This window comes from Amblyraja radiata, chromosome 27 (genome assembly GCF_010909765.2).
Source record: "Amblyraja radiata isolate CabotCenter1 chromosome 27, sAmbRad1.1.pri, whole genome shotgun sequence".
NCBI lineage: Eukaryota > Metazoa > Chordata > Chondrichthyes > Rajiformes > Rajidae > Amblyraja > Amblyraja radiata.
In genome coordinates, this window is record NC_045982.1 from 22,166,575 (window position 1) to 22,191,129 (window position 24,555).

The following is a 24,555-nucleotide window of genomic DNA, read 5'->3' on the forward strand; positions in this document are numbered from 1 at the left end:
CCAAAGATGGGGAAAGGCAGACGATCAAGGCAAACAGTTACGCAATTCTATGAAATAAATCACATGGAAATGTATTTTGCTCCAGACAATGCTACTTTTTGTAAAAGCAAACCTAAATAGTTTGGTGGTATAAATCCACCCAGGAAGCAAAAGGAATGAAAGAGAACGTGAAGTTATGTGATGGTATAATGTGGAGGTTTGTCCTCCAGAACTTGCCGCTTTCTTAGCCAAGCTGTTCCAGTACAACTACAACACTGGCATCTACCCGGCGATCTGGAAAATTGCCCGGTTATGCACGGTCCACGAGAAGCAGGACAAATCCAAATTACCAATTACGGCCCCATTTGGCTACTCTAGATCATCAGCAAAGTTGCTAATTCAAAGCAACACTTTTGAATTAGCAACAAACTGATTGGCAGACCTCAATCAGAGCAAATCAGTAACAACATCTACTCCAAACTGACGATCAACACAAGTGCGCCACAATTGCGCGTGGTTAGACCCTTGCTCTATTCTCTTTACACCCATGGCTAAGTACAGGCCAAATGCTATCTATAACTGTGAGACACTGTTGTTGGCTTAATTATAGCTGATGAAGAATCACTGTACAGGAGTGAGACAGAACACCCGGTTGAGTGATGCCACAGCCCAGCACATATATGTAATCATGAAGAAGGTGTGCCAGCACCTCTACTTCCTTCAAAGTTCAAAGAAATTCAGCATGTGTCCGCATACTCAAACAAACTTCTGCAGATGCATTGTGGAAAGAATCCTGGCTTGCCGCATCATGGCCTGATATGGCAATTCCAATGCACAGGAAAACAAAAGGCTGCTGAGAGTGGGGGGCTCAGCAGCCCAGTCTATTACAAGTTCAGCCCTCCCCACCATCTGAATCATCTATGTGAGGTGCTGCTTCAAGAAGATGGCATCTATCATGAAGGATCTCCACCATCCAATCCATACCCTCTTCTCACTGCTACCATTGGGCAAGGGGGGGGGGGGGGGGGGAATCTGAAGTACCACACTATCAAGTTCGGGAGCAATTACTTTCCTGCAACCATCAGCTTCATAAACTGAGCTGCTCAACCCTTATCAGGTGAATATATTCGTAGGGCCTGAGGGAATGGATTCTCGGACATTGTGGGAGGCTAGGGAAAAATTACTGGGGCACTGGCAGATATCATCATCTTTGCATCATCTTTAGCCACAGAACAAAATATTGGAAGACTGCAGGGTGGCTAATGTTATGCATTTATTTAAGAAAGGGTGCAAGGATAGGCCAATGAGTCTGACATCAGTGGAGGGTAAGTTATTGGATCGGATTCTGAAGGACAGAATTTATGAGCATTTGGATAGGCTAGTGTTGATTAGCGATAGTCAGCAAAGATTCATGCATGAGAAATTCTGTCTCACCAAACTTTTTGATGAGGTTACTTGGAGGATTGATGATGGCATGCCAGTGCACAATGCCTTTACGGATTTTGCCAAGGTCCTACATGGTAAGAGAGCCCAGAAGGTTAGGTCACATCACATCAATGCATTTGTGTAATCTTACAAATCCATGATGAATGTGACAATATTCAGCAAATGCACAAATATATAAAGCATGAAATTAGGCTACAAATTTTAACGGTGACCACATACGGACTTGTGAGTTATCTTATTAGGATCTAGAGTCATACAGCACGGAAACAGGCTCTTTGGCCCAACTTGCCCAAGTCAACCAATTTACCCCAACTTCACTCCTAACCAAATCCAATAAATCTGTTTTTTTCACACATCAATTTGAAAGAGAATATTTTCATTTTTAATTGAATGCCTTCACGCATAAGGACCAAACTAAAATAGCACTTCTGACTCTTAAATAATGAACAATTAAAAACAAATTGGGAAAATTGTCAGATCAGAGACTGCTAACATTTGGCTTCTGCAGAACTTCTTTAAGTCACTTTAAGGAAACCTTACATTCCCTTAACAACATCTGCACTCACCATGAGAACCTTGAATATTATTTTTTACAGACAGTTTGAAAACTTATCTTTGTGATAAAATAAATCCCTCAGATATATAAAATAATGTAACCTTAAATAACTGGATATTATTAACTGTATTATATTTTATAATAGTATCTGGTTAACTGTCAGCAGAGACCAAATGCAATGATGACACTGGTAATCTGATGAGGTATTGACATTGTACCTTATATATTATTCTGTTCATACTACATATTTGGTGCATTTCATTAATTTTAAGACTAATGTTTCTTGTAGGAACTAAGAATAAAAAAGCACATTAATTGTATTAACCTCAGATTAAATTCAGAGAGCCTTACATTGTGGAAACAGGCCCTTCAGCCCATCTTGCCCTCACCGGAAATACTTTATCTCCTTTTGCTGAATCAGAAAAGCTGTCTATTTATTTTTGATGTGTGATAACTGAATCATCATTTTGTGTCCATTCTCTGCCTTAAGAAGATCTATTGGAAAAATAACTTCTCAATGTTAGCTTTCATCTATGACACAAGATAGATGGTTCACACCTGCAGTGTCTCATTCAAGTGACGGTACAGGGGGGGGAACAGTGACACATCTGGTAGACCTGCTGCTTCATAGCACCGGAGACCTGGTTTAGATCCCAATGTCGAGTGCTGTGTTTGCGCATTCCCCCTATGACCATGTGGATTTCCTCCAGGTGTCTGGTTTCCTTCCGCATCCCGAACGCATATGGGCTTGTAGGTTAATTGGCCTCTGTAAATTGATTCTAGTGTGTCGGGAGAGTCAAAGAGTCATAGAGTGTGGAAACAAGCCCTTTGGCCCAACTTACCCACACCGACCAACATGTCCCATCTACACTAGTCCCACCTGCTTGTGTTTGGCCTATATTCATCTAAACCTATACTATCCATGTACCTGTCTAAATGTTTCGTAAACATTGCGACAGTACCCAAGTGGATGAGAAAGTGGGATAACGTAGAACCCGTGTGAACGAGTAATCTATAATCGCCTTGGACTCGATGGGCCGAAGAGATGCTGTATATCTAAACTCTAAAACGTCTGGACTTTTTGTTTTCTGGAAACATGTTCACCTCAAGATCAAGATTCTTCATTACAGCTACAGTTTCTTTTTTTTGCATTGGGTTAAAAATTATGAGACTCCATGGCTTTCTTTTTACTTGCAGCCCAGGCTTCTTACAAACAAATGATGGACCTCAACAATGAAAAAATACCTCTGGAAGGGTCTTGGAGAAACTGAAATTTTGCTGACCAAATATGCAATGATCCTGCTAATATTAATGGCAGTCTTGTTTCATTTGTTAGCTGTGTTTCCTGCTCGGCACCTGATGAATTGAATACTCGAGCCTGTTGGGCTGGGATGTCTGGTAAAAAGAACACCAAGGCGCCCAGTAGTATGGCAATGGGGCATGTCCATTGTTATCTTTAAATCATAACCAGCCTCCATCCCAAAATTATGCATTAACCGTTCTTATCCCAGCTCTTTCCCAAGATTGTATGCTAACTATTACTTGCCATAGATTTCTCCAGAACCATCGAAAATCCTATCCTGACCCTCACATCAGCAGCAATTAAGCCCTAATCATTGATGTTTTTGAATCAATTTAGCCCAAAGGAGTACGTCAAAATATTCAGAAAAAAATAATTTCTGATTTTGTGTGATACAGTAGCGCAGCGGTAGAGTCGCTGCCTTACAGCGCCAGAGATCCGGGTTCAATCGGACTACGGCTGCTGTCTATACTAAATTTGTACATTCTCCCTTTTGTTACACAGAGAGTTGTGTGTCTGTGGAATTCTCTGCCTCAGAGGGCGGTTCTCTGCATACTTTCAAGAGAGAGCTAGATAGGGCTCTTAAAGATAGCGGAGTCAGGGCATATGGGGAGAAGGCAGGAACGGGGTACTGATTGGGGATGATCAACCATTATCACATTGAATGGCAGTGCCGGCTTGAAGGGCCGAATGGCCTACTCCACACCTATTGTCTATTGTCTATTGACCATGTGGGTTTCCTCCACGTGTTCTGGTTTCTTCCCACACCCCAAAGACCTATAGGTTTGTTCCATCTATTGTCTCAGATATAACAAACAAGATGAGAGATTTAGGAATATATATATGTCTGTCTATCATATCATATACTTATTAAAAGTCTGATATTGTACGTGTGTATATGTATATATGTGTGTGTATATCTGGTTGTCTTTACATCTTCGCAAAAACACTACGTGGTAACGATTACATGTTTACATATCCTGATTAACATTTTTCCCCTCGAGGCCGAGAACATCTTCACTGAACATTTTATGCTTCATTTCTCGACTTATTACTAATTAAAAGTAAGTAAGAAGTTTAATAACATCAAAAGACTTTGAATTTTAAACAACCAACTTGCACTGAGATGTCACAATGGCTCGGCTAGCAGCGATCAGCTTCACTGAAGATTTCATCCTATATTCCACGTTATTCGCCATTAAAGCTTTAAAAATGCCAACTTTCACAAGATGTTTACATATTCTGATTCACATTTTTCCCCTCTAGGCAGAGGACACCTTCACTGAACATTTTATGCTTTATTTCTCGACTTATTACTGATTAAAGTTTAAAAAATCAAAATACTTTGAATTTAAAATGACCAGCTTCAACTGATGACATCACAATGGCTCGGCTAACAGTGATCAGCTTCACTTACATTCGGGAACGGCTTGAGTTGGAGGACCACGCCGCCTGTGGGGACTACGGGTAGGGAACGGGTGCGTTGGGGGAGCAGCGGGTCTGCACTTGGTCAAGTATATAACTTTAAAACTCTCATCTTGTATGTGTGTATATGTGTGCATATGTGTGTGTCTTTGGATTTTCTCAAAAAAACTACACGGTAACGATAAGATTTTTACATATTCTGATTCATATTTTCCCCATCTAAGCAGTGAATCAGCTTCACTGATGATTTTATGCTTTATTTCACCACTTATTGCTGATTAAAGTAAAAAAAATTCAAAGAATTTCCTTTCAAAATGATCAGCTTTGGAACGGTGGCTCGGCGTGGAGCCCATTTCACACACAGAATATTCCACGAGCTTCCAGTGATGTCAGGGGGATGGCCGCATTTCCATAATATTCCTCAATTGCTTCAACACCTCCCCAATGGACGACCTGTTTCATTCTCACTGTTTGATGCATTCTTTGATGCATCATTCTGACTTTGCTATCTTTAAAGATAAGACTTCACGATTTTTACACTAATTTGTATTAATTAGCGTTGCTTTCATTCACATAATTTCCACTGTTGTGAAAAGACGTTGCCATTTTTTACTTCTGTGAATAATACCTCACGATTTCACTTAACGTTGGTTTCATTCCACTTTTTCCGACCGCGCTACTACCCGCGACGACCCGGCTGGGGTTTTACGCGGCCATCAAGGAGGCATTGAGACCGGAGCGGCGAGGCCTGTTAGTTGGCTGGGCGGGAGTAGAACTGGGGTTGCCACTTCTTCTCCGCACTGGCTGTGGCCCCCCACAGCCAATGCCGTAAAGAATTATCAACCCCAGCTCAAATAGGCAGCTAACACTGGCCAGGTTATTCACACTCCCCCTGCCCCGGGGTATTTACACAAACTCTCATCTTGTTTGTTTGCGTGCATGTGTGTTCCGGAAACTCCACCAATATGATACATGATAGCACTACAATGTTTGGCCCACCTTAGTCACAATTGTCCTGAGGTGTGCAGTACCAAGTTTCATTCGCATTGATGTTATATTTTACATTATTGGCATTTCAAACTTTACAAAAAACACTTTTATACTTTCCCTGCCCGTCAGCCGCATTCAATGTCTCAATGGGATCCCGAATTTAATTTACATAAAATAATCGCGGTTTTCATTGACATTGATTTTATTATTTAAAAAATAATCAAAAATAATCAAATTCCATTTTCATTAACAGCTAACATTGTGTTTACGTTATGTTAAAGAAAAAACGGGATTTTCATGGAGAAATTCATTTTTTTAAAATCATTGTGATTGTCATTGTTGGGTGGTGGGATAGGGGGAGGTGAGGAGTGGGGGGGGCAGGAGAGGAGAGGGGAGAGGGAGGGAAAAGTGGGGGTGAGAAGGGAGAGTGGGGAGGAGGAGGGATTGGGGGAGAGGAGGGGGTAGGGAGGGAGAGGGAGGGGAATGTGGGGGAGGTGAGGAGAGAGAGTGGGGCAGTGGGATGGGGGTACATGAGGAGTGGGGAAGCAGGGAAATAGAGGGAAAGGAGGGTGTTATGGAGGGGAGAGGGGTTATGGAGGGAGTGACTGAGGATAGGGGAAAAGAGAGGGAAGGGAGGGAGAGGTGAGGGGGAGGGGAGGGGAAAGAAGAAGGAGGGTGAAGAGGAGGAGGAGGGAGTGCTGTGAGATGAGGGCGAATGGCGGAGGATAGGGGAAGGAAGAGGGATGGTGAGGTAATGGAGGAGGGGAGGGGATGAGGGGAGGAAGCAGAGGAGGGTTGGTGAAGGGTTGGGAGAAGGAGGATAATGGAAGAGGGGAATAGGGGACTGAAGAGGGAGAGTGAGATGCATTCACATTTAATTTATATTTTACAAGTTATTGACATTTTGAACTTTAAAAACGTCGCCATCATCTCCTAACACACACGGCATAGAATCTCTTCTGCATGCTTGATAACACTACAATATAGCTGTAAGTACTTGATCCAAGGCACCCTGCCCTTGCTACTTCCCAGAATACAAGAATGGGAGGACATAAGCTCTGGCAGGTTAATTGCAATGCAGTGAATGTGGTCGGCTAACACAATTCAGATTAGGAATCAAAGCAGGACAATCAATGCTATTACCTGCAAGTTCCCTCTCTAAGTTACACACCATCACAACTTGGAGATTTATCACATTTTGCTTTTCATCATCAGTAGCACTAAATACTTAAACTTCCTTCCTGGGATGTTTTTTTCAGAGATAAAATCTATGTATACAAAGTGAACAGTTGATGTAGTGTTATTGAATTTTTCATAGTTAATCCCATTTTCAACTTCATTTATTCAAAACATTTAAATAATATGCAATTATTCATTGATTTAATATTTGGAACTGCAACACACTTATATTGAATATAATTTGAAAAAGATTGCTGATAAATGTAAGTAGATTTTCTAATGAGATCTGCTGAAACATTTTATTTTGACAAATGAATATATAGGGTTGTATGTAATTAAAGGCAAATAATAGGTATTGCAGTTAAATCTCATTATTAAGAAGCATATTTGCAGCAGAGGAGATCATTTTGCTTGGAATTACATGGAAGGAATAGCACAGATCAGAAGAGATTTTTCTGGTGGTATATCATACAAAACATGCAATCATAGCAGATTTAGTTTATAGTTTCAGCATGGGAACAGGCCCTTCGGCCGATCAGGTCCACGCCAACCATTCATCACCCGTTCACACTAGTTATCTCATTACGCACTAGGGGGCAATGTACAGAGACCAATTAACCTACAAACTGGCATTTGGGCTGTGGGAGGAAACTAGTGTATCAGGAGGAAACCCACGCTGCAAGAGGGAGAATGTGCAAACTCCATACAGACAGTGTTCAAGATCAGGATTGAACCCGGATCTCTGGCACAGTGAGACAGCAGCTCCACCTGTGTGCCACTGTGCCGGCCTGTTTCGATTGAAGAGTGACTCAATCAAATTTCACCTTCCAAGGGTGTCAAGGTGCCAGGGACCTGGGTTCGATCCTGACTATGGGTGCTGTCTGTACGGAGTTTGTACGTTCTCCCCATGACCTGCATGGGTTTTCTCTGGGTTCTCCGGTATCCTCCCACACTCCAAAAACATACAGGTTGGTTGGTTAATTGGCTTGGTATAATTGTAAATTGTCCCTATTGTGTGTAGGATAGTGTAAGTGTGCGGTGATCGCCGGTCGGCGCAGACTTGGTGAGCCGAAGGGCCTGTTTCCGTGCTGTGTCTCTAAACTAAACTAAGTTACTTTGGTCCGTAGCTCTACATGACTCGTCAAGTGCATGTCTAAGTACTACTAAGGTAATTTTTATCCCCACCACCTTTTCAGGGAATGATTGTCAGACTCCCACCGCACATCGATTTCACAAAAATCCTCATCTCCCATGTAAACCTTTCAGCAATTACTGCAAAACTATGGACCTTACTTTCTGAGCCCTCTGCCAAGAGGAACATCCTTCATAATTTTGCACATCTTGACTTAGTCTCTTCTCAGTCTCCACTATTCAGAAGAAAACAATTTTAGTTTAACCAACTCGAGATAGTTAAACAACCTCCCCTATGAAAGTCTAGTGGTAACAGATTCCAGTGACAAACACACACACATTAGTTATTACCTTTTGATTTCTGTCACTGAAGCAGTTTTGCATTAATTTTCCCACCCTCCTTTTTTCACTTTTACTTTTTTGACCATCCTAATTTGTGGGACTTTATCAAAAGTCTCATTAAATTCCTGCCAACTACATAAAAATGGATATATATATCCTTCCTATACTTTCCTCCAAAATAATTTCAATTGTTAGTTAGAATATGAATATGCAAGATTTAAAAGACTTGACAACACCAATTTTCTTTATTGGAGCATGTTTGCACTGAAACCCTTGAATGTCGTGGTTAAATTAATTTAAGTTATTCAAATAAACTGTTTCCAGCCAAGTTTTGTTATGTTATTTCCCAATCTCAATCTATCACCTTGGCCTCATCTCAGTTTAGTACGTATGCTCTTATTTTAATTTGGTCCTTTTTCCATAACAATGCTCAGTGTTACTGAATTACAGTGTTACTGAAAGTACTCTCCATTGATAATCTTTCCACCTGACCAGCCTCATTCACATAAATAATTGCTGATTTCCTTTGCTTCCGATCTTGGCCTGCTACAAGCTGGTTAAAATAATGTTTAAGAATGAACTGCAGATGCTGGTAAAATCGAAGGCAGACACAAAATGCTGGAGGAACTCAGCGGGTGAGGCAGCATCTATGGAGAGAAAGAATTGTAAACGTTTCGGGTCGAGAGCCTTCTTCAGACTGATGTCAGGTGAGGGGGTAAGACAAAGAAAGAATGTAGGCGGAGACAGTGGGACCAGTGGGAGAACTGGGAAGGGAGCGGAGGGGGGGGGGGGGGGGGCGAAATGAAGACAGAGAGCAAGGGCTACCTGATGTTAGAATAATGAGGGCTACCTGAAGTTAAAATAATTATCACCTTGTGAACTGAAACAGACGATGGGTCACTTGCCTTTACTCCTCCGACCATAAAATACCAAGGGAGAGATTATGCAGATTACGCTGAATAAAACATTTGTTAGGCCATATATCCAACTATTACTTTCAGTTCTGGTCACCACACTGAACGGCTATTAACAGGGATTCTACATCTATTCATGACAACTAGGGCAATGAGGGCAGAAGCATTTTAGCGCATGTACCAACCCCCGGCTGACTGAATTGCGATCCATTTGAAGTTAAAATAGTAAAAGTGATCAGTTCGCTCAGCGAGTCACAGCACAGTTGGCGTTCATTTCCATCTCTGCTAATTTTCTTCAATTTACTTTGTAAAAACCTTCACTAAAGGGGCAAAGAAACAAACAAGCCCCACAATGAATGCAGCAACTTGCCTGAAAAGATATTACCATTACCAATAGTAAAGCTATCAAGCTGGTTACATGTGCATACAGTTAAACGACCGCCAGTGTTGATAATTTAGAACTAGTCTATGTTCAAAAAGAATAGGTGGGTAGAGATGATAGCAAAGAAAGCTCCAAATTGCATTACCATGCAGAGTTTGTTGGCAATCAGTTTCAGCGATGAATACCAGTATTGCCAGGGAAACAAAGAGATTGTCTCTGCCACCTCATCAGAAGAGAGGGGGGAGAAAAACTTTACAAGCGACGCACACACGCAGATGTTTGATGAAATGTCAGTTTAATGCTGTTAACTTAAGAAATATCTGGGGACTTTGTCTAAAATAACTGACTGACTACAACAATCTCAGGCTTTATTATGTTATAATTCATGTTGATTTACAGGAACTCACTGGGGCTATGAGTTATTTAGCACCTGTGTCTCTATTTATCATCTGCTTTTCACACTATTAGGTAGCTTTACATGAATTTGTCTTGATTAGATTTTTTCCAAATTTAAGCTATGATATTGTAACCAGTTAATAATCTTGGTAATTGCATGTCCTTCCTGATTTAGCTAAATTGAGTTAATTTAATTAATACCTTGTTTGTATTCTTGTATGGTAACTTTGAATTTAAATTAGTTCACGGTAGGAACATTTCACAAAACAAGTATTGTATCATTTAGCCCCAGCAACCTATTTAAAGTTTAAAAGATTGACGAATATAACACTGTGCAAAACACAGTCTATTCAATATTTCCATTAACAGTGAATAAGAATACCAAATTTAATCAATTATTTATAAATTCTAGGAATTCTGCTCCAAGCTGCTAATATCCTGTCAATTACATCTAACCAGATTAATTTTTGTGCAATGAAACTGACTAATTACAAATGACGTTAGAATATCCTCTGGGGAAGAGTGATCTTAATACGAAAACCTCCATATGAAACTCTGAAGGTAATGTCATAAATCCTGAACTGAGTATTAAACTGAACCATCAACAATTTATGTTAATATCAAGAAATAGTTACTGAGTTAGATGAGGAAATTCAAAGATATGACAGATATCCAAAGATACACATTTAAAGAAATAATGCATACCCATCAATGGATATATATTCCTTACTAGAAATTGTCACTAAATAAGACAGTGTTTCAATCAATTCACGTTAGAGAATTTGTGAAAACACACAGGACATTAACACGTTGCCATAATGACAAGCAAGTCACGAGATTGGAAAGATTTTGGAAATGAATAGAGCATTACCAAGCAAAAGAATACAGAATAAAATATTAAAACATGCCAAAACAGATCAAAGGAACATCTTTGTATATAAATAGGAAAATTAACAAAAAGCGGAAATATTGTTTGGATTATGGAAATAATGAAAATATCAAATATTTTATATCCACCTCCACACAGAGCTAAACTAACATTGAAGAGGTACCAATGTTATTTCTACAATGTTGCTAGAAGAACATCTTATCAATGTCATTAGATTTTGCGACAACATAATAAATGATCAACAAATCTACATTCCGATGGTATGTGGTTTTGGGGGGTGGAGAGAACGGAACGTTACTGGAAAATAGAGCTCCCTTACCTCTGATCCAGTAGAAATTGAGTTGAAGGGCCAGCTAAATGGTCTGCAAAGAAGTCATTGTGTGCAAATGATGGTAAACTTGATCATTGACGAGGGAGATGGAGTGCCCTTCAAGCAGGCTATTTGGCTTAGATGTCATTGATTGCATTACGTACTCTGAGACTGAATTCATCCCACAAAGCAGTGATTATCTCATCATGCTTGTGCAGAAGAATTTGAAGAAGAAGAAGGGTTTCGGCCCGAAACTTTGCCTATTTCCTTCGCTCCATCGATGCTGCCTCACCCGCTGAGTTTCTCCAGCACTTTTGTCTACCTTCGATTTTCCAGCATCTGCAGTTCCTTCTTAAACATGCTTGTGTAGATGCTGTCTTGTCATTGGTGCAAGTGTCTGAGGAATCAGGTAGTGAGTCAGAATATCTGGCTTTGGTCCCTAACCTTTTTCAATAAAATAGTTGGCTTGAATATATTTATGGTGGATGGTGACCCCCGGAATATCGGTTGTGGTCTATTTGCTAACAGCAATACTCTTAAATATCAGTTGTAGGTAGTAAAATACCTTTTGGGGAACAGCTTTTCTAGAATCAGAGTCACGAGCATGGAAATGGGCCATTTGGCCTATTACGTCCAAACTGACCAGTCATGGGCTGCGGAACCAGGGGGGGCTGGGGGGGCTACAGCCCTGCCACTTTTATGGCTAGACATGTTTCAGTCTCCGGCTTTCGACGAGGCGCTGCTATGCTCTGAGCAACCTGGTCGTGGTTGTTGGAGAGCTGGGGTAGAAGGAGGGATGGAAGCAGAAGCAGCGGCGGGGGCAGATGCGGACGGGGAGGCGGGGCTGGCGAGTGTTTGCGGGGCTGGCGAGCTGCTCACTGAAGCTCCGCCCATGGAGTAGCATCAATGCCGAAGGCAAGGAGGAATCGTTGCGCCGTTGCCGTGAGAGTCTCTGCGTCAAATTCGCCCTGGTGACGGTGCAACCAGTGGCAGCCCCCCGAACCACCATTCCCCCCCTAACCCCCCAGCTCGGTCACTCCGCTCCTTCGCTGTGTATCCCCCGAGCCGGTGCTCAGCCTCCCCCACTTTCAAAAATGCTCCGCAGCTGCTGCCAGTGGGTACCTTATCATATTAATCCTATCTTCAGCAATTGATTCAGAACTTTCTGTGCTCTGGTGATTCATGTGCTCATCTTGACACATCTTAAATGTTTTTGTATGTCACTTGTGTAAGAAATCCAAGGAGATATGCAATGCCCGAGGCCAAGAGGAGGACATAACTGGTCAAGAAAGTGTCAGATTAAAAAACATGAATGTAGTACAAAATTTTCCTTTTTATCAGGGAATATATAGAGCAGAATAGTTTAAGAATATTCGAACAAGACACCAGACGTAAACATAAATTACAAGTCAGTAATTTCAGCACACAATTAATTAAGGAATTAATATGTTGGCACTAATTTCAAAGAGATTTGATGTATAAGCCTCCCATAATATCCAAACTTTCAGTAAGAGCAGACCTATAATACAATGTTCAGTCTTATGGGCTTGTCCCACTTAGGTGATTTTTCAGCTGACTGCCGGCAACTGTCAAGTTGCTGGCAGTCACCTGAAAAACCGGGAACTGGAACAGCGACTGTCAGAGTGGAACACACAAATACATCGCAAAGGCGGGGGCCAGGGCAAGTGGGGGAGAGCGCTGTCTGAATTTCACTGTCTTAATTACAGCGCCAACCTTCCTGTTCATCGTAGTGTGTGTCTATATCACATTGGCTTTGCACCGTGTGAATTTCACTCAGACAGCGCTCCCCCCGGTTGCCCTGTCCCCCGCCTGTATAACGGGCTGGTGAAGGAAGCGATGTGTGTGTTCCACTCTGACAGTCGCCACTCCAGTCGCCGGTTTTTCATTCACATGAAAAATTGCCTAAGTGGGACAGGCCCATTATTCTCCCAAAAGGCAGACCATGGGTCCATTGACATTGACATTTGCATGAACGACATACTAATCATCCATGTCCAATTAAATGTTGTAGCAGGAGCAATGGGCGAAATGGCTAGTATCTAATTTCAGTTATGCGCATTATAATTTGCACATCGTTTGTAACAATAATGGGCACAAACATAAACTGAGTGGTGTTGCACTGCATAAAATCTAGGAAGAAGAAGAAATCATGAGGAAAAAGAGACACTGACAAAGAGCAACGATGAATATAAAGTATTGAAATCTGCCTGTAAATCCAATATAAATGGACAAATACTGACATCACAAAACAAACTTGATAGTTAAAATTCACATCGTACACTGGAAATGTTTGTAGTTTCTCATGGAAACCAGCACTAAATACCATTGCACTAGATATAATATTGGTGTTCAATATACACTCCTTGGCAAAAATAATTCTGCAAACTATCATTATTGGATATTATGATTAAAAAATGTTATTTTGCAATTGAGCACAAATTTTATGTATATATAAACATAGTAAGTATTTTTCACAAGCAACAGATGGCCTTTCTACATGTTCACTGTGAAATTCAATTAAACTATTTTTATCCCAAAATTAATATATCACTTCAAAACAACTGATCTTAGTAATTAAAATAAACATTTGGAGCTCTGTCCTGATATATTGAAAAGTCAACATTCTCATTAAACATTTCACATGAAACAAATTAGCAGAAAACAGTAGATTTTGGTGCAATAATAGAACAGATGTGATACTTCAGAAATTTATGTGGTATATTTCTTCCAATATGATTATATTCTGAAAAGCCATCTAATATATTGGTTGCATAACATTCCATTTTAACTATATTTAATATCCTCCATAAATAACAAGGGGGAAGTTACTCAGTATGAAGTTACCAAGTAGTTGAACATTAAGTCTCAAAAGGAAATTGAAGGGGAAATAACACCACCAGAGGTTTCGGAAGCGAGTGTGACAGTGATAAATAAAGCCTCAAGGGAGATGGCGCAGCAAAATGTATTCAGCTTGCAGATTCTTAAATCAATAGTTACAGAGATAGTCCAAAGGAAGTTTATGGAGGGATTAGTAAACTAAAATGTAGAGTCCATTCTATGAAGAATATACTAACAAAACAGAGTTGAAGATGAGCTGGAGAATCAAAAAGCTTTGAAGAAATGAATCTCCCTTGCAGCCACACCACAATGTAGCTTTGTAATACACATAAGCAGGCAGGTTTAATAGGGGGATACAGACTACGTGCAGATAAATGTTCCGTTAAATTGGCATTATGATGACAAACGTGTGGGGCCAACGGACATACGTTTATGCTGTACCGTTCTACATTGACTTTATCATTCACTGGCTTCCATATCCTTACTGCTATATCATGACCATTAACCATTCATTCATTTAATTAATTAAAACTATAAAACATTCTCCTTCCGCATACTTTCTTTCAGGTCACTGCATATCCACTGAGTCATTAAGGACCTGGTCACACTCCTTAAAATTGTGCAGTTTGTTTATTGTACCCTTTCTTGTTTGTCCGCACAAAGTGAATCATTTTGTCTGTCAAATTTAATCTGCTACTCGTCTGTCTGTTTCAACTGTTCACTGGAACTTCCTCTCTTATTATAACATTAGTGACTAATGTTACATCTACGAACGTTGGCCTTATGCACTGTACATATTATTAATACCATGATTTCAATTTTCCAAATAAGCTAAAGATATAATAATACCCGTACATTTGTAAATGCCCATACAAATAAAATCAATTGCATTCCAATAGTCCACTCCTATATTACTGCAACAACAAAAAAATAGGTTTGTCAAACAAAATTTACTTTCAATAAATCTGTGCAAGGTTTCATTTATTCTCTCATTTTTTTCTAAGCACAGATTTCTGTACCAGATTAATGCCTCTAAAAGCTTCCCACCTTAACCCAAGTGGCCAATGCTGCCATTTCCATCCCTTCCTTTTTTGAACAGATTTGGACACAAGAAACTATTTACGCTCGAATCTTGAGGAAAAACAAAAATGGTTGAAGAAATGGTTCAAGCAACATGTGTGATGATAATAGACAGACTACATTTTGGCTTGCAACCCTTCTTCAAACTGATTGATCAGAGAAAACTGGGAAAGTAGAGAGAGGGGTGGGGGGGGGGGGGTGAGACAATGCCTGGTAAGTGATAGGTGGATACAAGTGATGGTGGTTTGACACAGATGGTTGGAGTATGCAACAGCTGCCTGAGATGAAAAGGAGCCAAAAGGATATTGGATAAGGAGTGAAGAAATATAATGCCAGAGGGATGGATATGGGTGTAAGGGGGTGGGGGGGGATGGGAAAGAGGGGCAATATAAAGGAAATGGGGGACATGAGTAAGGGAGATGAGCATATGAAGGGGGAGAAAGGAGCAGGTTGTGGGAGAAATGTGTACCCTTGGGGCAGGGTGGGAGGTATTAGCTGAAATTGGAATGGGTTTAGTTTAGTTTAGATTATTATTGTCACATGTACCGAGTTACAGTGGAAAGTTTATGTTTGCATGCTATCCAGTCAAAAAAAACCTATATACAGTATGAATACAATCAAGCTGACCACAATGTACAGATAGATGATAAAAGGTACCACATTAAATGCAAGATAAAGTCTGATAAAGTCTGATTAAAGATAGTTCAAACATCTCCAATGAAGTAAATAGGAGGTAAGGACCCCTCTCTAACTGATGAAAGGACTGTTCAGTTGCTTGATCACAGCTGGGAATAAATTGTCCCTGATTCTAGAAGCATGCATTTTCAAACTTCTGTGCCTCTTGCCTGATGGAATAGGGGGAAAGAGAGAGTGACCAGGGTGAGACTGGTTCTTGATAATGCTGGTGGCCTTGTCAAGGCAGTGTAGATGGAATTCATCAAAGGGACATTGGTTTACGTGATGGTCTGGGCTTCAGTCCACAACTTCCTGTAAGATCTTGATGTCTTGGATGGAGCTGTTTTCAAATCAGGCTGTGATGCATCCTGATAAAATGCTTTCCACGGCACATCTGTAGAAGTTGGTGAGGGTTGTTGGGGACATGCCAAACTTCCTCAGCATTCGAAGGAAGTAGAGGCGTTGGTGCCATTTCTTTGCCATACCTTCGATGTGGCTGGTCCAGGACAAATTGCTAATGATATTTATTCCTCAAAACTTGACGCTTTCGACCATCTCTACTTCGGCGCCATCAACATATGGTGTGTGTACTGCTTCACTTCATGAAATCCATTTCCCTGGTCTTGCTTACATTGAGAGGTTCTTGTCTCGGCACCATACTATGACGTTCTCAATCTAATCACTCAACATTATTTGATATCCAGCCCACTACTGTGGTATTTTCTGCAAACTTGTAAATTAGGTTGCATTGGAATTTGGCTGTGCAGTCATGAGTGTATGAGGAGTATAGTAGGGGACCGAGAATGCATCCTTGTGGGGCACCAGTGTTGAGGATTATTGCAGAGGATGACTTGTCATCTAACCTCACTGATTGCTGTTTGTTGGTCAGGAAGTCCGGTTGTGTAGGCATCTGACATAGGTGTCATTCCTCTCCAAGAGTTCCAGGAATGAGTGTAAGGCCAGGGAGGTGCCATCAGCCATGGATCTGTGGTGGTGGTACGTGAACTGCAGTAGTTCACGGCTGCTTGGTAGGCTGCAGTTAATATGAGCCTCTTGAAGCACTTCATGAGGTGGATTTCAAGGCTACTAGATGGTCATCTTTAAGGCATACAATCGTGCTTTCCTTCGGCACTGGGGTGATAGTGGTCTTCTTGAAACAGGTGGGTACCTCAGAACAGAGTAGGAAAAGATTAAAGATATATGTGAATACTCCTACTAGTTGGTTTGTGCAGTTTCTAAGGACGTGGCCAGGGATTCCATCCAGGCCAATTGTTTTCCATGAGTTTACCCTCAGGAAGGGCATTCTAACTTCTGCAACAGTGAGCATGGGAAAAGGCACACTTGAGTCTGATGGGATGGATGTCATCAGGAAGGGCTGCACTATCACCAGCTATGTTGCTCGACTTTGCTTTGCAGCCAGTTATAGTATTCAGGCCCTGCTACGGTGGACGGATGTCCGAGTGACTATATACTGGGATCTAAGTTTGTCCCTCTATTGTCTCTGCATTCCTGATGGCTTTGCAAAGATCGTAGCGAGATTTCCTGTACCATTTTTTGACTTGTATGCCGCGGTCTTTGGAGAATTTAATAAAACATAGCATTGGGTTGTAAACCTTCCAAGAGGAATATGAGGTGTGTTCTTTCAGGTTCATGTAGCCTCACTGTGCAATAGTGGAGGCCATGGACATGTCAGTATGGGAATTTGAAGAGGAGTTAAAATGTTTCGCAACTGGGAGATTCAGCAGGCTTTGGTAAACAGAGCATGTTTTATTTGAAGGTACACAAAATTGCTGGAGGAACTCAGCGGGTGCAGCAGCATCTATGGAGCGAAGGAAATAGGCGACGTTTCGGGCCGAAACCCTTCTTCAGACTGTGTTTTATTTGAAATGGTCGCCGAATATACACTTGGTCTATCCAATGTAAAAGAGTCCACATCAGAGAAACTTATTTTCAGTCCCCCTGCAACTTTTATTTGCTCATCCCTTCCTACCCAACCTGCCCACTTCCCAGGTACATTCCCTTACAACTGCAAGAGATATAACACTGTCACACCTTTCTATTGAAAGCACTCCCTCCACAACTCATTGGTTCGCTCATCCCTTCCTACCCAATTCACCCTCTTGCCGGGTACGTTCTCCTGCAACTACAAGAGGTGTAACAAACTGTCATTACACTTACTTTCTCACAACCCAGCAATCCTTCCAGTTGAGACAGAAGTTAACATGTGCATCTTCGGACCTCATGTGATGCATTCAGTGCTCCTGTTGTAGCCTCTTTTACATTGCCGAGATCCAATAGAGATTAAACAATTGATGAACATTGGTGGTCTGTCCACCTAGGCCTGCTGGATCTCTTGGATGCTAACCATTTTAATGCCCCTTCCCATTCCCATACTAGCCTTTCAATCCTTAGCCTCCTCCATTGCCAGAGTGAGACCACTCGCAAAGTGGAGGGACAGCACCTCATATTCTGCTTGGGTAGCTTACAATCCAATGGTATAAACGTTGAATTCTTCTAATAAACGTAATATCCTCCTACCCCCACATCCCCCCCCCCCCCCCCCCCCCCCGCCCCATCATCCTGGTGCACATACGCTTCTCCTATGCCCCTCTCCTCCACCACCACCCCCCACCACCCCGTCACTGACCTTTCTCCTCTGTCGTATGTTCTTCACCTATTTTTGTATCCCCCATTCCCCTTTTATTCCCCTTCTTTTCCCTCCCCTCTTCCTCTTCATTTTATAATTTCCAATTTTGCTGCTGCTGTCCCCTTTATAATAATATTGGAAGCACTGTCTTTGTTGGAGTAGTCACAGGCGACCTTTTCACTTCGTAACTCAGGGATGCCTCCATCACTTTGTTGGCTTCCAATTCACTTCACCTTCCTTCTGTCTTTCCTGATCACTTTAATGCTTTGTACCATTTCTGGCTTATTTCTTTATTGCCCATTAAACCAAGCTCATGCATTCCCTTTGTCCCTTTTATTATCTCCTCCATTCTTCCGCTGCACTTATTATATTCAGTTTAGTTCTCTGCTGAATTATGCATCTGACATTCACCATAAATTTGCTTTCACTGTTTCGGTTTAAGGTTTAATTTTTTAGTCATCCAGAATTCTTTAGACGCCACTTCCTTTTCTCCTTGTATAATGTGTCCAGTCAGTTCCTATTCAATTCATCTTTGGCAGCTTACATTGTTTCACAAAAAATTGAATTAACCACCAAACATTAGATTCAATCCATCTGATCCCCACAGAACTCAGTGATATTTTGCAACAAGGAAGTGCAGATGCTGATTTAGAAAAAGTCAAAGTGATTCACTTTGGAGTAACTCAGCAGGTTAGGCAACATCTCTGGAGAACATAGACAGGTGACGTTTCGGGTTGGCACCCTTCTTCAGATTGACCGTGGTGGGGGTGGGGAGAAGGAAGTTAAAGGTGACGGAAATGTCAGTGAATGTAGTGTCGGAAGCTTCCAAAGCAATAGTTGAGCAGGTACCATTACAGTATTTAAAAGACACTTGGACAGATTATAGATAGGAAAGGTTTAGAGGAATATGAGCAAATGTGGGTTAATGAGATTAATTTAGATGGAACCTCTTGTTCAAATTCCATGCACTAACTCCCATTCTCCATAGACCTCCCTACACTTGCAATTCTTCTAAAATATGCTGTTCAATATTCTATCCAACCAATAACTTGTACAGATTTAGTTTCATTTCATAGCCTTTCTGTGCAATATCTGTATTAATAACAGCTAGGTGTTATCAAGTTGTTATCCCTATTTCAAAGATTTGTGTGTCTGAACTCCTGTCTCTCTGTTCAACCACAATTTTGGCATTGTGTCATTTAATTTATATTTCCTGTCCTCATTCTTTCCACCAAAATACATCACTTCACATTTTAACCTCATTAAATCTTAACTGACATGGGTAAGATCAATCTTCAGATCTGGCTGCAGCTCAAAGTTGCAGCTTGTTGCAGTTATTCAAGTCCTTAATTGTGCCCTATCCCCATCAAGTGCCTTTGAAAATGCACACACACAACATCCTTGAAATTTCTTCCATTGTAATGTTCTATTATTTGCTCCAGACACTTTAATTCAATTTGTCTGACATTACTTATCATTATAAATCACATGCTAAAGTAACCCCTGAATATGCTTTTAGGTGAATATTAATTTTGTTCAATATTACAACGAGAACCTGATTGACTGGCTATCAGTCTTGTTTAATGCCAGCTTGGTTTATCTCATCTCCCCTTTCCACTGTTGATGAGTCGCATTGGCAACTGCCCATCCATTGGGATAGCTTTAATGCAAGAATATCATAAGGTCATAAGAAATAGGAGCAGAATTAGGCCATTCGGCCCATTATGTCTTCTCCACCATTCAATCATAGCTGACCTATCTCTCCCTCCTAACCCCATTCTCCTGCCTTCTCCCCATAACCCCTACCACCCATACTAATGAAGAATCTATCTATCTCTGCTTTAAAAATATCCATTGACTTGGCCTCCACAGCCTTCTGTGGCAAAGAATTCCACAGATTCACCACCCTCCGACTAAAGAAATCTCTTCTCATCCCCTTCCTAAAAGAACGTCCTTTAAATCTGAGGCTATGACTTCTAGTCCTTAACTCTCCCACTAGTGGAAACAACCTCTTCACATCCACTCTATCCAAGAATAAGGACTTGAAATATCTCTGAACAAAATGAGACCACTTCAAGCCCGAAAATAAGATTTGCTTATTTCACAATGTATAATATTAAAAGTGAATGTCTATATTTGTGATAAATGTTCAAAGATAAATCAAATTTTATAATCAGCATACTGCATGTAATTTTCCCTTAAAAAATCTTAACAACATCTCATAAAATATCACTGCCAAAAGTTACACTTTGATTGCCTGATACAAAATAAAGTCAATTAACAGCTGTAGTGAGAGGAAATCATTAGAGATTGTTGTAATTGTCCAATAATTTTGAATCTGTTGAACTACTTTAATTAGAATCATATGGTCATAGAGTGATAAAGCACAGAAACAGGCCTTTTGGCCCAACTCGTCCATGCCGACCACAATGCCCCATTTAGACTCGCTCCATTGGCGTGAGTTTGGCTCATAGCTCTCCAAACCTTTCCTATCCATATATCTATCCAGCTGTCTTTTAAATGTTGTAATTGTACCGACCTCAACTACTTCCTCTGCCAGGTCTGCATTGCCTGAGTCCAGTGTGTCATTTGCATTATATAACATTACAAGCTTGCTGCCTCGTCACTGACATTTCATCAATGGTCCTTTTTACCAATGATACATTTCCAATCTCAGATTCTGCCCATTCTGCCAAAAAAATCCAATAAGAATATTCTGAGATTGGTTAAAATGAGACAAGGGGCATTCAATAATCATAATTTATTAAATGTATTTTGAGGAGGTGATCAATGAGGGTAGGGTAGTGAATGTTGTATAGATGACATCCTAGCATTACATCTGAATAAATCTGTTGTACACTACTCCCATGGAAATCCTTTCCTTTCCAGTAACTTTTGATGAAGTTCTTTGATTTCTCATCGACAATTCTGGTTAAAAATGTAAACTGCAAATGCATTGATTAAATGATTTTGCTTTTCATAAGTCCACCTTGAATTTGCACAAACATTCCAATCTTATGAGTGCCAATTAGTACCCACACTGATAATAGATCAGTGTTTCTCAACACAAATATCAAATTAACTTGCCTGAAATCTATACAGACATAGATAGGGAAAAGGAGGAATAAAATATGATGAAGAGATTTTTCAAATTCTTGATGCTCTTGAATACACTTGATATATTTGACTGACAATGAATTAGCACAGCTTTAAAATCAGCATGCTCATCAAAATCAAATAATTACTTTTGAAAATCACAATCACAATAATACTTTATTAGCCAAGTATGTTTTGCAACATACGAGGAATTTCAATTGCCAAGTCAGTCATACAAATAAAAAAGCAACGGAACACACAAAATACATTTTACCATAAACATCCACCAGTGGAAGGCGGAAATTTTTTTTAAAATCTCTTCTCTTCTTTGTTCTCCCACAGTCGGGGGCCTCGAGCCCTCCGTTGGCGAGACGATCTTGACTCCAGTAGCCGGCGGTGTTTGAGCCCACTGCATCGGGGGATCAGCTATTGCATTGGGGGGGGAAGTCAGCTTCCCCGCACCAGCGATCGGACTCTGCGTCCAGGTTGGTCGAACCTCTGCATCGTTGGAGCTCCCGACTAGCCTCTCGATGTAAAGTCCGCAGGTCGCAGTTGGAGCAATCCCAGGCAAGGGATCGACTCCGATTTTAAGTCCTCGACCCGCGGTGGGGCTCAAAGTCAGTCCGAGGAGGCCTCCTGCTCCATGGATGGAGGCCGCAGAGCGACCGGAGATACGATTCGGAAAAAATCGCATCTCTGGCAAGGTAAGAAACTGAAAAGGTTTCCCCCGACCCCCTTTCCCCACATAAAACAAACTGGAGAACATTTATACATATTTTAAAACGCACTAAAACATTTTTTTTTTAAAAGACAAAAAAAAAGACAGACTGTTGGCGGGGCTACCTATCATGCAGCGCCCCTGGTGGATGTAATAAATTAAACAAAGGAAAAAAGTCACATCATATCAGCCACATCTTGAAGGATTAGCAACTACTTCTGAATAATTATTTCCAACTCCACTCAATTGTAGCCCTACTCATACTCTGTTATTGAAGCAGTAACAGAGAATACCACTGCTGCACAGTCTACTCCTACTTGACAGCTTTCAAAGCTGTAACATCTAATGATAAATCAAAAAGATAAACCAAACTGAAATATGCATACATATGTTACATTTGGATCTTTTGTATTTTAAAGTATTTATTGTTCATTGACAAAAACACGTTATAAATTGTTTTTAGTTGCTGATGAAATTGCAAACTTAAGTACACATTTATATCAATGATACAAGCAGAGCTAACCTACATTGGAACTTTAGGCTGATTCTTATTAAATTTGTCTCTAGCTGTTTCTGCACCAACTTTATTGCAAACCTGGAATGTTCTCTGTTTCAGTTCATTATCTAGAGCGACATCACAAAACATCTATTTGCTATTGAATTCCCCTGCTAAGTCGTGATTAATCTTGATTATCAGATGTCTGATGAGTCAACTATGCACCTGGCTGTGTAAAGCAATGCACATTTGTTATCAAGTGATGGCAGTCACACATCTAGCAACATATGGCTGGTGTGCAGTTCAAATCTCAGTAACTCTTGCTGTATCAGAAAACCAGTGTCATTTTCTTTCAAATAATCCATTTATTCATTCATTACCATTTGTCACACTGAATTAATTTCTAATTAAAGAAACAGTATCATGTAAACTCATACTTGTTTTTACTTGTGCAAATACATAACATTTTGATTCATTTCACCGTACAATAGCAAGGCAGACATACCAGTACAGCTTCCTGCATTGATTACATTCATGTTTTCTTGCTCTTATCATTTCGTTTTGCCCCTTATTGTGTAGGCTGAATTTAAAAAGTGAAAATAATATTCATCGACATTGTGGAAAAGACTCAGGAGGATGAATTTTCACTTTTTTTCCCACTCCCAACAATTCTAAGCAATAGATCTTATTGTATTTTCATTACCATGTGTGAGAACGTGATACTAATGTGCATCGCACAGGCACATGAGAGAAATGTGTATGTTCTTGCAACTCATAACAAGTGTTTACAACTGGTGTCTAATTCTAGATGATCATGCAACTTCTTCCAACCAGCCAATGGCGACTACATTATCTGAGCAAATGCAAATTTCAAAACAATATTTTCGTGAGGATGTTACCCAAGCCTCCCTGAGGCTAAAACCTTTTTTTTTTTCTGTTAATATATTGGTGTCTAGTGGTGCTCATCTTTTTTAGTGTACTTTCCTTTTTTGTCATCAGCATTTAAAAATAAATCTTGTGTAGTATAATTTTCAAAACATAGCATACTCCTATCTTTATATTAGCGATTAATATAAATTAGCAATAATTTTCCTCAAAGCCAACCTATTTTCAAAATTCAACAAATATATCTCCAAGATGCCTTTCCTGAACTTGAGATTGATGAATAGGAGGCCTTCATTTAACATAATGTCTCATCAACAATGTTTTGAGTGAGCATTAGCGTTTTCTTTGCAGCAACACAATATACAACAACACAGGAAGGTATTTCCAACAAGAAACAGTTACTTACCCTCATAGACTGCCCTGAAGCCTTGAGCACTCACGGCATAATCGCTGATCAGCCACAATGTGAGTACAGATCCAGAACTCACAATTGGAGAAGGAAGTTGAAATCCTGTTAACCTGTAATTAAAAAAAAACCAATGTAATCAGCAATGTTAAACTCATTGAATGTTAAATTGGAGTGATTAATCATTAAGATAAAACTAAATTATAAAGGCAAAGAGATGAAACAGGAGGTCAAATTGGCCTCATTAGAACTGCACACTCTTCTTAATTCACCTGAATTTTTCCTGGTTGGTGCTCTCCTGGTGTGGGATGTGGATCAAAGGAAACTATTCACTAAATTTCCAACTTGGTGTTTGTGTAGCTCTGCCCTTTGTGAGGTTCTTAATGCTATCACCTTTCAAGCCCCGGAAGATACCAACAAGACCAAAGTCATTAATCGGGCTGAGAAATCTGAC

At 40.4% G+C, this 24,555-nt stretch overlaps 1 protein-coding gene across 1 annotated transcript in view; it reads right to left on the bottom strand.

Annotated features, from left to right (window-relative positions):
• Positions 1-24,555, bottom strand: part of LOC116988220 (CUB and sushi domain-containing protein 2-like) — a 517,997-nt gene that overhangs the window by 400,019 nt on the left and 93,423 nt on the right. The window contains exon 3 of the mRNA XM_033044775.1: positions 24,102-24,214. Within this exon, the coding sequence (XP_032900666.1) occupies positions 24,102-24,214 (113 nt within the window). The remainder of the gene's footprint in view (positions 1-24,101; positions 24,215-24,555) is intronic.